This window comes from Pinus tabuliformis, chromosome 1_2 (assembly GCF_031772625.1).
Source record: "Pinus tabuliformis cultivar Carrire ecotype Pingquan chromosome 1_2, CPIR1, whole genome shotgun sequence".
In the NCBI taxonomy this organism is placed as follows: Eukaryota; Viridiplantae; Streptophyta; class Pinopsida; order Pinales; family Pinaceae; genus Pinus; species Pinus tabuliformis.
In genome coordinates, this window is record NC_142298.1 from 1,205,075,370 (window position 1) to 1,205,089,738 (window position 14,369).

General features: G+C 39.5%; 1 protein-coding gene across 1 annotated transcript; it reads right to left on the reverse strand.

The window, feature by feature from the left end:
- Nucleotides 1-7,099: 7,099 nt before the first annotated feature.
- On the reverse strand, nucleotides 7,100-8,527 carry LOC149210581 (uncharacterized). The gene has a single exon (XM_089399011.1). The coding sequence runs from the start codon at nucleotides 8,525-8,527 to the stop codon at nucleotides 7,100-7,102; it is 1,428 nt and encodes a 475-aa protein (XP_089255137.1).
- Nucleotides 8,528-14,369: the final 5,842 nt, after the last annotated feature.

Here is a 14,369-nt window from a genome sequence, read left to right on the forward strand (position 1 = left end):
TGAGTCTCTTTCTTATTGTGGATTAGGGACTCATTTAGGCTCCCTTTGACTGTGTCTTAGCTATGAGTAGAAGACTGTGGCTAGGGCTCTTTTGGAGCTTCCTTTGACAGCGTATGGAAGCCTCTTTGCTGTGATGAAGAGCCTTCTTTTGGGACATCGAGGAGCCTCTCTTCACTGTGATTTAATCCCTTTAGGACAGCATATAAGGCTTGCGGCTAGGGCACGTTGTATAGCAACTAGGGCTCCTCCAAGGCTGCGGCTATTACTCTTCCTTTAAGACTATGTTTAGGGCAGCATTAGCCCTCCCTTGATATCGGATTAGTGCACAACTAAACAAGAACTTCAACTCCTAGTTTGGACTGCAGTTAGGGCATCATATCTCTATTAGGACAACGTATAGAATACTTCTTGACTGCGGCCAGACTATCTCATTTCCTCTTGCATCTAGGGCTTCATCATCTAGATCTCTCTAGCCAGCAAAACCCAAAACAAGTGGAGAGAGATCAAGAGTTAAGTGTGTGTACAAAATGACTTGAAAACCTCTTCTATTTATAATAAAACGTTGAGGATAGATGGGGGTAATTTGGTTGCTGGAATTCCTTGACGAATTGTTACATAACACAAATAAATTCATATCTCCATGAATACACGTTGGAATCGGATGATCTTTAGATCAATCCTACACCTCTTGACGAGACTGTCCTGTTGTGCCACTGCTGCACTATGTCATGGTTGTCCTGTTGTGCCACTATTGCACTATGTCATGGCTGTCCCATTGTGCCACTGCTGCACAATGTCATGGCTGTCTCGTTGTGCTTTGCCATACCATAACAACACCATGAATTTGTTGCACTAAATACTAGTTGTCCCATGTTGTACCATTGTACCATTGCTGTCCCATTGTGCACTATATGCCATTGACCATTGTTGTCTCATTGTTGTACCATATGCTGCACCATACTGCACCAAGTTTCCTTTGCTGTCCCATTTCTGTATCATTGTAGCACCATGTAGCATTGTTGTCCCACTGCTGCACCATACATCTTGTTGTCCATACTGCTACACCATTGTTGCACCATACATCTTGTTGTCCATTCTGTTGCACCATACATCTTGTTGTCCATACTACTGCACCACTGTTGCACCATACATCTTGTTGTCATCAATAGTACTACTATGGTCCCTCGATAGTACTACTATGGTCCCTAACCCCATTTCCCTACCCATTAATCAAATGAAAGGTACTTCCAATGAGTCTTAGACTGCATGGGTAGGATGCCTCGATAGGGGAACTGATCATCTGTTCCACAGGAGAACTAATCATCCTGGCTCATAGGAGAATGAATCATCATATCCCAAAGTCACCTCGGGGTACCACATGGGAAGGCTAAGCTATTCATCCTATACACATCGCACCATTAGGGGAGATTGAGTCACCCTATGGTCATGTGTTGCTCCAGTAAGTACCCCAAGTGCCCCAGATCTCCCAGAGCTCAATGCATGCAACATGCAGGACCCTTATATGAAGGTCTCCCAACGACTCCAGGTTGTTCGGGAAAGTCACAGATTTGACCTTTCCCCTGGTCTTTGACAAAATGTCTACGACCTGTACATCAGTCTCAATGCGATGGAGCCTCCTCGCTCATCAACTTACCATATTCTAGATAAGGTAGTATCTGATGTCTATCTACTGGAGCAATCATCGAATACAGGATTCCTCAACAATCAAATCCCCCCCCGGTTGTCACAGAGGCTCACAGTGGTATTCATCATGTGTACAAACAATGCACTGAAGAGCTTCCACAACCAAGCAGCTTCACATGAGATCATACTCGTAGCTATGTATTCGGTCTCGGCGGTGCTTATAGCAACCTACTTTTGCTTCTTCCTCATCCATGATATCGAAGCAGAATCCAAAGAGAACTAGCACTGAGAAGTTCTCTAGTGATCCTCCCCATTGCCTACCCAGTCAACATTCGAATAATCATGCAGCTTCATATTTCAGGCAGTGTATCTCAATCCATGAGAGATTGTGCCCCGAAGATATCTCAGAAGGTTCTTGGCACCAATCTAGTGAGGCTCAACCAAATATGAGCTCACCATGCTAACTGCAAAACATATATACAGATGAAAGTTCACCCAGAACATCAATGCAAATGAGTTTATGAAACTTAGAGGCATTTCCCAAATCTGGTCCAGCGTCATCACAATATAACTTCTGAAAGTTAAGATCCTCAAGGTAGTCACAGTCTTGCAGTTTACCATTCCACATCTGGAATCCAACTCTCTCTTACTTTTGCAAGTGAGAGGGTCTGCACCTATCAGAAATAGGTCGTTCTTAGAAGGTGCCGGTATGAGAGGTCTATCATCCACAATCTTCAAACAATGGTTTGGATTGGCTTCACTCTTAGTGAATCTCAGCTTCATCTGACAATTATCAATCCTCTCATATCAAACCCGAGGTGATTTGCTTCAAGCCATAGAGGGCTTTCTTCCACATGCATACATGAGATTCTCGATGAATCTCAAACCCCTCGGGTTGTTCCAAGCTGTTGATTTGTGGTAGCACCGGATGTGCTCGAGCCACGAAATTTGGTGGAGAGTTGGAACACATGAGATCTCCAATACCCAGAAAGGGTTTGGGCAGATTCTAAACAGTTTAGGAGATATTAAAATAATTAATATTTTTAATATGGACCCTAAGTCTAAACTTAGGGAAATTAAAATATTAATGTGGATTAATATGAAACTATGTTAGAATGGTCCAGGTGTGTGGATTAAAATATATTGAAAATATAGCTGCAACGATGGCGCCTTTCTCCCCCCTATTCGCAGAGACCCTCCCCATGGACCTCGACTGTTTGATAGAGAATTTGTGCTGGCCGGTAGATGATCCCCATTTGCTGAACAATAATCCACGCCCGGCAGAGGTACGTTTACAATATTCGTTTCCACAATTTGGGTTTTTTCTGCCACATTCTTACCAGCAAGATCCTGGGTTTCTCGGCCGGATCAATATCCTCCAGAACCCTCTGCCTGGGCGTGAAATACGAATTAACCCACAGATGCGGTGCCGAGAGGCGGCTGCTTGGGTTTTCTGCCCGCCTAGAACAAAATCGACAACACGGACTGTATGGTCTGAGACTTGGCCTGGCACAGGAGCTACCTCACTCAAGCCGGAGTGCGAGTGGAAAAGTGATGGGGGACGCGCGGCATCCTGGTTATCAACTGGACAGAGGAAGCCCAGTATAAAAGTAAGGGGGCTGACCACAGAGGACCCCTTAAATCTGGGAGCAGTGACAGAGTACTCCAAAAATGACTCGTATAAACCAGATCTGGAGACCCCATGGGGCGGACAAAATAAAAATAACAGGGGAGCGATGGGTTTTTTACAGAAAACAACCAAACCACCGAAGCTTTGCCACAAAGTGGCTGAATCATACTGCCAGGGTGAAGATTGGATCCAAATCTTCATCAAATTAACAGGGGGCAGCCACCGTTGCATGCGACTCAGCATGGGGTTAAACATACAAGAGTTAAAAAACGAAATACAAAACCAACTTGGAATACCCACAAAACACCAGAACCTGATTTGTGCAGGTCGTAGCCTACAGGACCATCTTACTCTACAGGAATATGGGATCTGTCAGGATACAACCATTTTTCTTAATCTAAGACTGCGCGGAGGATGCAACGGATCCGGCTCAAAGACTCCAGGCTCCTTTCGTGATGCAGTCAAGGGGAAAGAAAAAATGCAGAACAAACCAGTGTCACCACCAGAGCAACCAGGTCCATATATAGTAGAACAAAAACTGGAATCCCCAACGCTCCAAGTTACTATGCCAGAGGTAACTGCACTACACACTGAACTCTCTAAAAATGCTGTCATATGTAGATTTAATGGTTTCTGGCCAAAATCCGATGCTTTACATCAATGGATTTACTCCTGCTGGACACCAGACTGTGATATACACCTATGTTCAAAAGGTTTTTTCATTGTTAGCTTCCACACAGAAGAAGAAAGGGATAGTATCATCAATGAGGGGCCTTGGTTTTGGGGTAATGCTGGCCTTTTTGTTACCCCTTGGTTCGCTGATTTTGACGCAAACACTATGAAAATCTCAACAATGCCTGTTTGGGTGAGGCTTCATAACCTCCCATTACACTTCTGGCATCATATAGTATTATCTGCCATTGGGAATTCCTTGGGGAAATTCCTAAAAATTGATGAAGACAGAGTTAGCAGAGGAATCTTCTCATTCGCCAGAATTTGCATTGAAGTGGACTTGAGTCAGGGGCTGCCTGATCATATTTCATTGAACTATAACAACACTCAGCGGACTCAACCCCTAGACTATGAAAACACTGCATTCAGATGCCGCAGATGCAGGCAAACAGGACACCTCCAATATTCTTGCCCACTGGCCAGAAAGAATCCAAAAGGAAACAAGAAACAGCAAAAAAAGCCCAATGGGTGGCAGCATACAGAACCGCTGGAAGAAGAGGACATACAGTCAGAACATACAGTGAACCAAGAGGAACCTGATATAAATATGGAACAGAATGGTACACAGGATGAAAATGCTCCAGTCCCTCAAATGGAGGCAAACCATATACATCAGCAGCAAAATCCACAGCTGGAAGTTAGTGGCATCAAAAGAACTCATGGATCTGAAGGATCAGAATCCGACAAAGAACCTCCAGTGAACACACAGGAGTTCCTGCAGGCCATCATTGTTCCCCCTCCTGACTCTCAGGGTTGGCGTAGGGTGGAGAAGAAGAAGGGCAGAAAAGTATAGGCTTGCTGTAATTTTATTTATTTTTTCCTTTTATTATTGTATTTGTCCTACTCATGGACAGCTATCTGCATATGCTCTAAGCATCTACAACATGTAATTTATTTCATATATGAATATAAATTACGGATTTTTTCCTCGGAAAAAAGTGTTAGAATGGTCCAAAAGACAAGGATCAAGCCAAATCTAATCTTAGTCGTTGATTAGGGACTTAATCTCGGCCGTTGATATGTCAATGAGAAAAGTATAAGAGGAGGCTTGAGGGTCACTTGGAGAACACACCAGATGATCAATCATTCTATTCTCTAGAGTGAGGTTTGCTAAGAGAGATAGAATCAGTGATTAGGAGAGCAGCTGAGGGGCATTTGAGTACAGAGAGACAGAGAGGCAGAGATAGTGCTGGGAGAGTAGCAGAGCAGCTAGAGGAAGTGACGCAGGAGCAGCCAGTGCTCACGCAGGGCCACGCAGAGGCAACCAAGTGTTGCGCAGAGCACCAGAGAGGCCAGCATATTTGACGCAGAGGCCCAGAGAGCTAATGCAGGGCCTCCTGGGGCTGACACAGGCCTAGATAGGCTGATGCAGGGCCAACGTTAGGCATGGAGAGGTTGACGCAATTGGGCAGACGCTGGGGTTTCAGTGCAGTTTTGTGCTAAGGAGCTACCGGAATGATTATTCAGGGTTTCAGCCAGGAGATCTGTCAGAAACTGTGAGGTATTACTGCTAAGGAAATTCTCTGTTGGGTAGGCCAGTTTTGACACCCAAATTGTACTTTGATATTGCTTAATAAAAAAACCCTCAGATAGCTGCACCGGTTTTCCCGCATTGGGTTTTTCCGGGGACATTGGTCCAAAAATAACGGTGTCATATGGTGTGTTTGTTTCTGTTTCTTTTAGTTGCTGATCTGTAATATGTTGGGCATGCACTAGTGTTTATTTTTAGTATTTACATTGTAAATAACTTGTTAAGGAAAAGAAAAAGTAGGTAGGAATAAATCAGATAAAGTGCATGGAGGGTTTCTAACTAAGTAAACTTAGAAACTTCAACACAAGCCTGTGAACCTGCTACCTATGTCACACGGTTCGAGTTCGAATTCGAGTTCAAAAACAATTAAATTCAATTCGAATTCGAATTTTTCGATCAGGTTCGAATGAGGTTCGACATTAGGTTCGACTATACATATTTTTCAATATATATATATATATATATATATATATATATTATATATATATATATATATATATATATATATATATATATATATATATATCTATATCTATATCTATATCTATATCTATATCTATCTATATATATATATATATATATATATATATATATATGACAAAATAATAAAAAATTCAAAATCGATCCATAAACACATGAATACAAATTCTTATTAGTAAACATACATGAATAATGTAATCATTCTAACATCTAGTTAAATGTAAACATACACAATAGTAGTTTGCAAAAAGAAATGACATAATTTTCAGTCTTCAAAATTTAAATGAATGTCAAATACTAGTAATCTTTTAAAAAATCACATAATCAAAACATAATCAAAATTTAAACATACACATTACAATACAACTATATTAAGAACTCATTGTAGAACATCTTCAAATTTCAAAATTTTAAAAAGGAGTCATAATGTACTCATTTTGTTATAATCCATAAAATTTTTCTATGAAACTCAAAAACATAGATAATCTATGATTATGGCCTACTTGTAACATCAAAAAGCGCTAAATCATCATGAGCAAATGGCCTAGTAAATCCACTAGACAGGTGATCATGATAATGTCATCAAAGTCATCATAATATCATCAAAGTCATCAACACATGGAATTCCATCATTTGGCTCATCTAGTGAGTCACCATCAATGCTAATATAATAAGGAAGTCATAAGGACCATTGCCAAGTAGTTATAATCCATAAAATTGTTCTAGGAAATTCAAAAACATAGATAATCTATACTTATGGCCTACTTGTATGATCAAAAAGCTCTAAATCATCATGTGCAGATGGCATAGTAAAGGCACTAGAATGGTGATCATCAAAGTCATCAATAGATGGAATTCCAACATTTGGCTCATCTAGTGAGTCACCATCAGTGTTAATATCATCTTCTTCTGGCTCTAGATCAGCATCAAACCATGGATGGGAGGAACTAGATGCATCTTTGGCCACACTACTCAAGGCCAACTTCATACTACTGCAAACATAAACAAGGTCTTCCAACCTTGTAGACAATAATTTGTTTCTTTTCTTGGACTGGATATTGTTAAATCTACTCCAGTTCCTTTCACAAGCAGAGGCACTTGATCCCTGGCTCAAATCCATAAAACTGCCACCATCTCCCTAGAGGAATATTGGGCCTATCTTGTACTGCACTAGACCTTGAAAATATTCCCTCTTCCAACCTATATGCTCGGAGCTGCTCTCTAATTCTCCTGCATTCGTCTAGATCAGGGACCAACCATTCAACTGCATCATAAAGGCCATTCATGACTTCTGCATCATTTGTTCTTTCTATCCCAAATAGTCTAGGATCCAAATAACAAGCTGCTGCATGTAAAGGACTATGCAACATCTTCCATCTTTCATCAATCATCTCCGATATTGCAATGTACTCATTTTCCTCATTATTAAAAGATTTTGCAATGGCTTCTTTAGCACGATCCATGCCCTCATAAACAAAACCCATGGAAGGGGTATCACTATCAACCATGTGAAGCATGCCAACAATTGGTTCACATACTTTTAAGACCTTCTGAGCATTGTCCCAAAAAGCATTCCCTAAAAGCACCTGTTCCAACTCCTTTCCTTTAGGTTCCTTTGAAAGATGAGACTTTTCCCACTCATTGTTGCAAAAAACACCTCTTATACTCCCTTTTTCTTCAACTAACCTTTTGGTAGTAATATAATATGTGGCAAACCTAGTGTCACAAGGCCTGAGCAACTCTCTAGATGCATTATTCCTGTACAAGCTCAATGTGAGTTGATGGTTAAATATGAAGTGAGAAATTTGTTTCCCCCTCCGAACTGTCTCATTAATCCATGGAAACTTTGCCAAGTCATGTAACAATAAGTCAAGACAATGAGCAGCATAAGGTGTCCAATATATTTTTTTGTATTTATCCATGATCATTTTTCCTACTCCGACACAATTTGAAGCACTATCAGTTATAAACTGGACCAAATTTTCTTCTCCAACCTCAAGAATAGCTTCCTCTAAAATCTTGAAAATAAATTCAGAGGTCTTCTTATTCCCTGATGCATCAACTACTTTAAAAAAAAGTACCCCTTTAGGGCAATAAACCAACACATTAATAAGAGGTCTATGATTCATATCTGACCAACCATCTGATAAAAGTGTGCACCCTGTTTCCTTCCAAGAGTCTTTGATCTTCTGCAAATTGTTTGTAACTCTTTCTTTTGACCTCTTCAAAAGAGTGGTCCTTATAGTCTCAGAACTAGGAGGGACATATCCTTTACCAAAACCTGCCATCATCTTACATGCATTGATGAAGTAAGGGCTTCTTGCCACATTAAATGGAATTGCAGATTCAAAAAACATATCAGCTACAACATCATCAACTTCTTGTTTCTGCATGGGCTTCCAAAGAGAATTTAATGTAGTTGTCCCACTTGATTTACCGATCTTTGACTGAGATGAACTCCCAACACCAACCGTGCTTGAAGAAAGTGCAGAAAATGAATTGTAATTCATTGTAATTTCTGTTTGAACACGTTGTCTTTTGTTTTCATTCGTTTTCTTAGCCTTTTGTATATTGTCATAATCTTTCTAAAGTGTCTCCTTGAGCTCTGCAGACACATTCTTGCAACCTTCAACACCACCTCCTTTGCCATTAGTGACAGAAAGTAAGTGGTCCATGACTCTAGTTAAAGATCCGAAAAACTCATTATTACATAGCTTGCATTTCAAATGCCTCCCATGAGGCCCATCCAATTTCTCCACATATTTCCATCCTTCTGCCATTGACTTTGGAGGTGCCATGACAAATATGTCTGCATTTTTGTTGGCAATGGCATATTAAGATTAAAATTTAAATAAATGATAAAATAGTGAAATTCAAATACAAATAAAACTTGATATTTTGATTAAAAAGTAAGAAGTAAAAAAATCTATTGAATCATACTAGGTCCTAGGATACATGGTTTTGCACAATTTTCTTTTACTTCTCATTCTCTATTTAGTGAGATTGAATGCCAATCCTCAAGCAAGCACAATTTTCTTTTACTTCTCAGTCTCTATTTAGTGAGATTGAATGTCAATCCTCAAGCAATCATTAAGTTCAATAGCAGCCAACTCTCAAACCCACAATGTTCACTATGCAAATGGAGATGCATGAAATATTCAAGGAGATAAGCTTATTTTCTGATCAAGGTGAAAGTGACATAACTTCAGCCTAACAATATGTTTTTTTAATATAAATTCTAATTTGAGTTTAGACAAATTTTAAATCTTCCTCCTATATTTTTTTCACAATCACTAGTGAATATTTTTATTATAAAAGGCTCTAGCAAAATTTGAGAGAGGAATTACAAAAATTTCTTGTTACCGGATACATAGAGAGGTGGTAGACTAAGACTTAAGTATACTGTATGACTGTCATACTATGACACAAAAAGAACTGAAATTAATTAGACACTAAAAGTTAAAACTACATCAGGCTCTGCTAAATACTAATGCTTTGCTCCTGAGTACACAACAGTGTAGCTGATACATGACGAACATGGTAACACTGAAATTTTGAGTGTAACATTTGTGTGTGAATTAGGCTCCAGACACCTTTGATCAATTTGATAAAGTTCCTCAAGTATGCTGAAACTTCTAGCTGAAGGGATGCAGTTATGATGTTTTTATTATATTTCTACAATGTCGTATTAAGATTTTTGCAGAGCTTTTTATTAAAGGGAATGAGAAAATTTCTCTTTGTACAAATTTGTTAACAGAAAGTATCCTTTAGAAAAACTATCTGAGAGGGTAAATCTTTCCTTCAGATTAAAAAAATAGTTTAAGAGGTGTTCCAGTTTCTCGTAAAGAAGAAAGTAGAAAAACTCAAAGAATAGAAAGAGTTAACAGGCACTAGAAAGACTAGGCAAATTCAAAAAAGCATTTCTATTCAAATTGCTATAAATGCTAGATGCAATCCCTTAAACTGAAAAAGTTGCAGGTATCCATAGTAAGTATGCACATAGCTGAAGATTTCAGTGAGATTATACACACCTCTGACTCATAAAAGTAATGTAAACATCTAGCATGATCAAGATTCAAAACAAACAGGAGATAACAACATTCTGTTTGCACAGTCTAAAAGACCAAAAATTATATAGGATCTAAACTGCAAATGACACATAACAAGATCTAAACTGCAAAGGCTCACTACTAGCCTCTAGGAGAAGACAGAAACCCTTGTATATGGATAATGGCAGTGGACAGAGAGCTAGTTTCCTTTCCATACACATCAAGTAAGAAGCTTGAGAACAGAGCTCAAATAAGGCTTCCACAAAGGACTCGTTTACAGATCACTGGTGGAGCATAACAAGGTAATGAAGGTCCAAATCATGTGGAGAAAAAAGTAACAGTTCATCGACTCGACTCAGGAAAACAGGGCAAAAGCCCCTTGATGGGTTCCAGAGGAGATGAGGTGAGATACGAGTTGTGACTCGTGAGTGATTTTGATGGCATAAAAAAGCCTCATAATGCAGCAGTTTAGCTGAAACAGAGCTGTAAGCTAGCATTGACAAATGCTTTATCAAAAGGGATTGTTAGCCTGAAAGACGGCTATAAGTTGTACAAGCAGCATTTCCAAAAGAAAACAGGGGAACACTCAGAGTCACGGGGGGGTGGATTCCAGAGTGTCTAGCCCAAGAGGGCAATACCTAAGGCAACCTAAATCCAAATGAATGATGATTGAGGAGGGTGCTTGAGGACTTAGGGTAACTCTGGTTTTGGGTTTTTAGTTGTGGCACATAAATTCCCAGATTTAAACATGTAAATTTCAACCTATATAAAGATGAATAACAACAAGATTTCTTTAAGCAAAGGACAAATTTGAAGTCACAGACTCACATATGAAGCTGGAAATTCCAGATTTATAAATAGAAATGGGTGAATGAGGGCTTATTAGACTTAAATGGCAATCTGAAATAAATAATTTTCTGCTATAAATTTCCAGATTGTAAAACAGAAAATAAAAGTTTATTTTTTGTGTGTTTTTTGGATGGTTGAAAGGGGAGGACTATTGCATATTTCCTAGATTGGGCATATGGGTCAAATGGACTTCTAAGAGAGTTATTCCAACAAAGTGTTAGAGTTTATGATAGCAGCAAACAACACATTATAACAGTCCTAAGTTAGTTGGAAACTTTACTAAAGTGCAAGAGGAAAGGATCTAAAAAGATCCACTTTCAAGCTACTTGTTGCCCCTTCAGAGAAACAGAGTTAGAGACACTCTAATGTTGCTGCTTGCAGGAGCTCCTAATCCACGTGACTCAGATATCAGATGATATAAAAATATGAAAAAATTACATAGATTTTGTTAATTTTTTCTTTTTTAGATGATTGCAATGTAGAATATTAATATATGTCCAAAGTTTTGAGTCGTTAGCTCAGATTCTATAACTATAAGTTATTATATGATGGACCAGAGGGTCGACGGTACCTGTGTTACATGTAATGTATTCTAGTCGTGCACACTGCAGTCAACGCCAAAGCTCGAACGGAGGTGCAGCAAATCACGATTCACACTGCACAGCCTACAGCTACAGCTTACAGGCTCACACGGTAATGGGCACAAGCTCAGGAAGCCACGTAGTCAGCGACTAGCAGTGACTGAACTCGCAAGGTGTCGGCGTGCCATTGTAGGACCACACCGATCTCCTCAAGGCTCACACTACACAGCGCAATCAAACACACAGCAATATGCCAATACAAACGCACTCCCGCTATGCCAATACAAACGCTCTGCTAACTCAATACTCTATTCACTCGACCAACCGGCGACAACTTGTGCCAAATCCTTAGAGTGCCATCGTTTATAAAGAAAAAATTGGCGGGAAGCGTTGCAGAAAATCAGTATGCGGCCCATGGTTTTTCACGTAAACAGGCAAATAAAACTGTAAAAAAAAACCGGCGAACCCTAAGTCGAACCTCAAAAAAAAATCGATCAAATTCACGTTTAGGTTCGTTCAAGGTCGCGTTTAGGTTCGTGTTTGGATGAGGTTCGAATTCGATTAGGTTCGCCTTTTGGGTTCGAATTTCAGGTTCGCTGAACTTAAATGAATTTCAATTTTTTTTTTGAGGTTCGCCGAATTTCAAACCTAAACCTTCAAATTCAGCGAACCCTATGACATAGCCTGCTACATGAGGGGAATGGTCCCTTTGTAAGATTTTCCTTCGGTACATCTCAAACATGTAACTTCATGCTCCTTTTAAATTCAAGCATTCCAGTCACCATCTAACTCACATCGAGTAAGGCCCCACAATAAGTAGACCTCTGGTGCTATAGATGAGATGTGTCAACTAACATGGTCCCCAATGGACCATCCTGCAACTTGGTAGAAATTGCCAACGCTGAGCCCATGAGTAAAAGCATCTTTGAAAATTCTATTTTCAAACACATACCTTTCCATCGATGAATGCCACCCTGAAACCTTTGACTTCCATTGCCAAAATGGACACCAGGTTCTTCTTGCGATCAGGTACATAAAAGATATTTTGTAAATGAATCGAGTTACCCTCATTCAATTGAGGGATAACATTTCCTACACCCTTTTCGGGATAGGTGACATTGACTCCAAGTATAATCCCGTGATTTTTTCTTACCAAATTCGAGAGAGCACCCTTCTATTCGATGAAGTGCCTTGAAGCACTATAATCAATAAGCCAGCTTCCCACAGAATCTGAAGGAGAGGGCCAATACAAGATAACGCTTCTTTATCTTATCAGAAACAACATTTGATTCTTCATACCTAGGGTTCCTTGCTTTCCTTGAAGAGTCAACTGTTTCCTTGATGACCTGCATTATCTGTCATTCCTTCGATCATTGAAGATGTCCCTGGAATGATTGTTATCTTCATCAATAGATGTGTCCCTGCCATTTGTACACTCCTTCGCATAATGGCTAAACTTATTGTAAGCAAGGCATCTGCCTTTCCTTTCACCCTGAGATCTGGACTTCCCATTGAAGTGATATGTAGGTAGGCCATCAGAAGCTTCCGCTGCGCCATTCTGATGATATGCTCTGCTTCGACTTTACCCTTGGTGAATTTGAAGAGGGATGAGGAATCCATGGATCCTTTTGTCCTTTCCCAATTGCCTTCAGTGATTACTCTTTCGCTCATGACTGCATATAGGATAAGGGATTTTCCTTTCATGACTGCCTATAAGATAAGAGCTTTTCCTTTTATGACAGCAAGGGCATTCCATGTGTAAAGCACTTCTTCTAGGACGATGTTTAGGTGCCATCTCCATTAGGCAGCGTAGCAACTAGGTTTAGGTAATTTCTTCTCCTTAGACCTACGACTAGGGTTTCTGCCTTCATTTCCATGGCTGCATATTACTGCTTCTTCATAGGGCAGCGTTTAGGGCTTCTCCATAGGGCAACGTTAGGGCTTCTTCATTAGTGCAGTGTAGAGCCTAGGGCACTCCCTCTAGACTAGTGTTATAACTAGTCACTTTTGATGATGGTGATCCTCTTGAGCGTTCATCCTCCACACTAGCAAATGCATATATTGGATTAGGTATAGAGGAGGAGGATGATGGGTGAGACAACAATGGTAATACACAAATTCTAATGATTATGGCATCGAGGAGGACTACTAATAGTCATCGGCTATGAGAATCTTCCATCTATGGTTCTAGTGTCCATGCTATTTTGTATTTTCCATTGGCATTCCAATCTATAGTAGCATTGAATCAATATCTATGTAGTATGTTTTCTACATTCTGATTTTTATGAATTAATGAGAAGACCATAGTTTGTGGTTCTAACTTCTTGTGTTTGCCATTTGATCATCATTGATGTAGTACTAGTAAGTACTAGTTGTATGATTGAATTTGTATCATGTAAATGTTTTAGTTTCTAAATTCTAAAATAATTGAAATCCTTATTGTCATGTTTTTAGAGTCGATGTGTCTTGTCTCACATATGAGAGATGAAACACTTGGTATTACCTTAGATTGGCTATTTATTTGGTATTTTCCACTGTAAATGGGTTGTTGTTATTTGGTTGCTTCAAGCTGTTCATGTGTTGTAGGTGTAGAATTTCTTTGCTAACAAAATTTAGAGTTGATTTTCCTCGCAAACAAATTATTGTTTGTGTATGGATTTTTTGATTTGTTGATCTTATATGTCTTGCCATAATATTACAAGTGTCCACAATGAATTAAACTCTGTGATTTATTTTTGGGGTTGCACATTCTCTAAGCATGCTCCTATTTGGATCACAGGAAAATCAAGGTTATGGTCTTGAATACCAACATGATTGGACCAAGAACCAATAATGTATGTCTAACAATAGACCTTAGGCATCACAAAGGACAC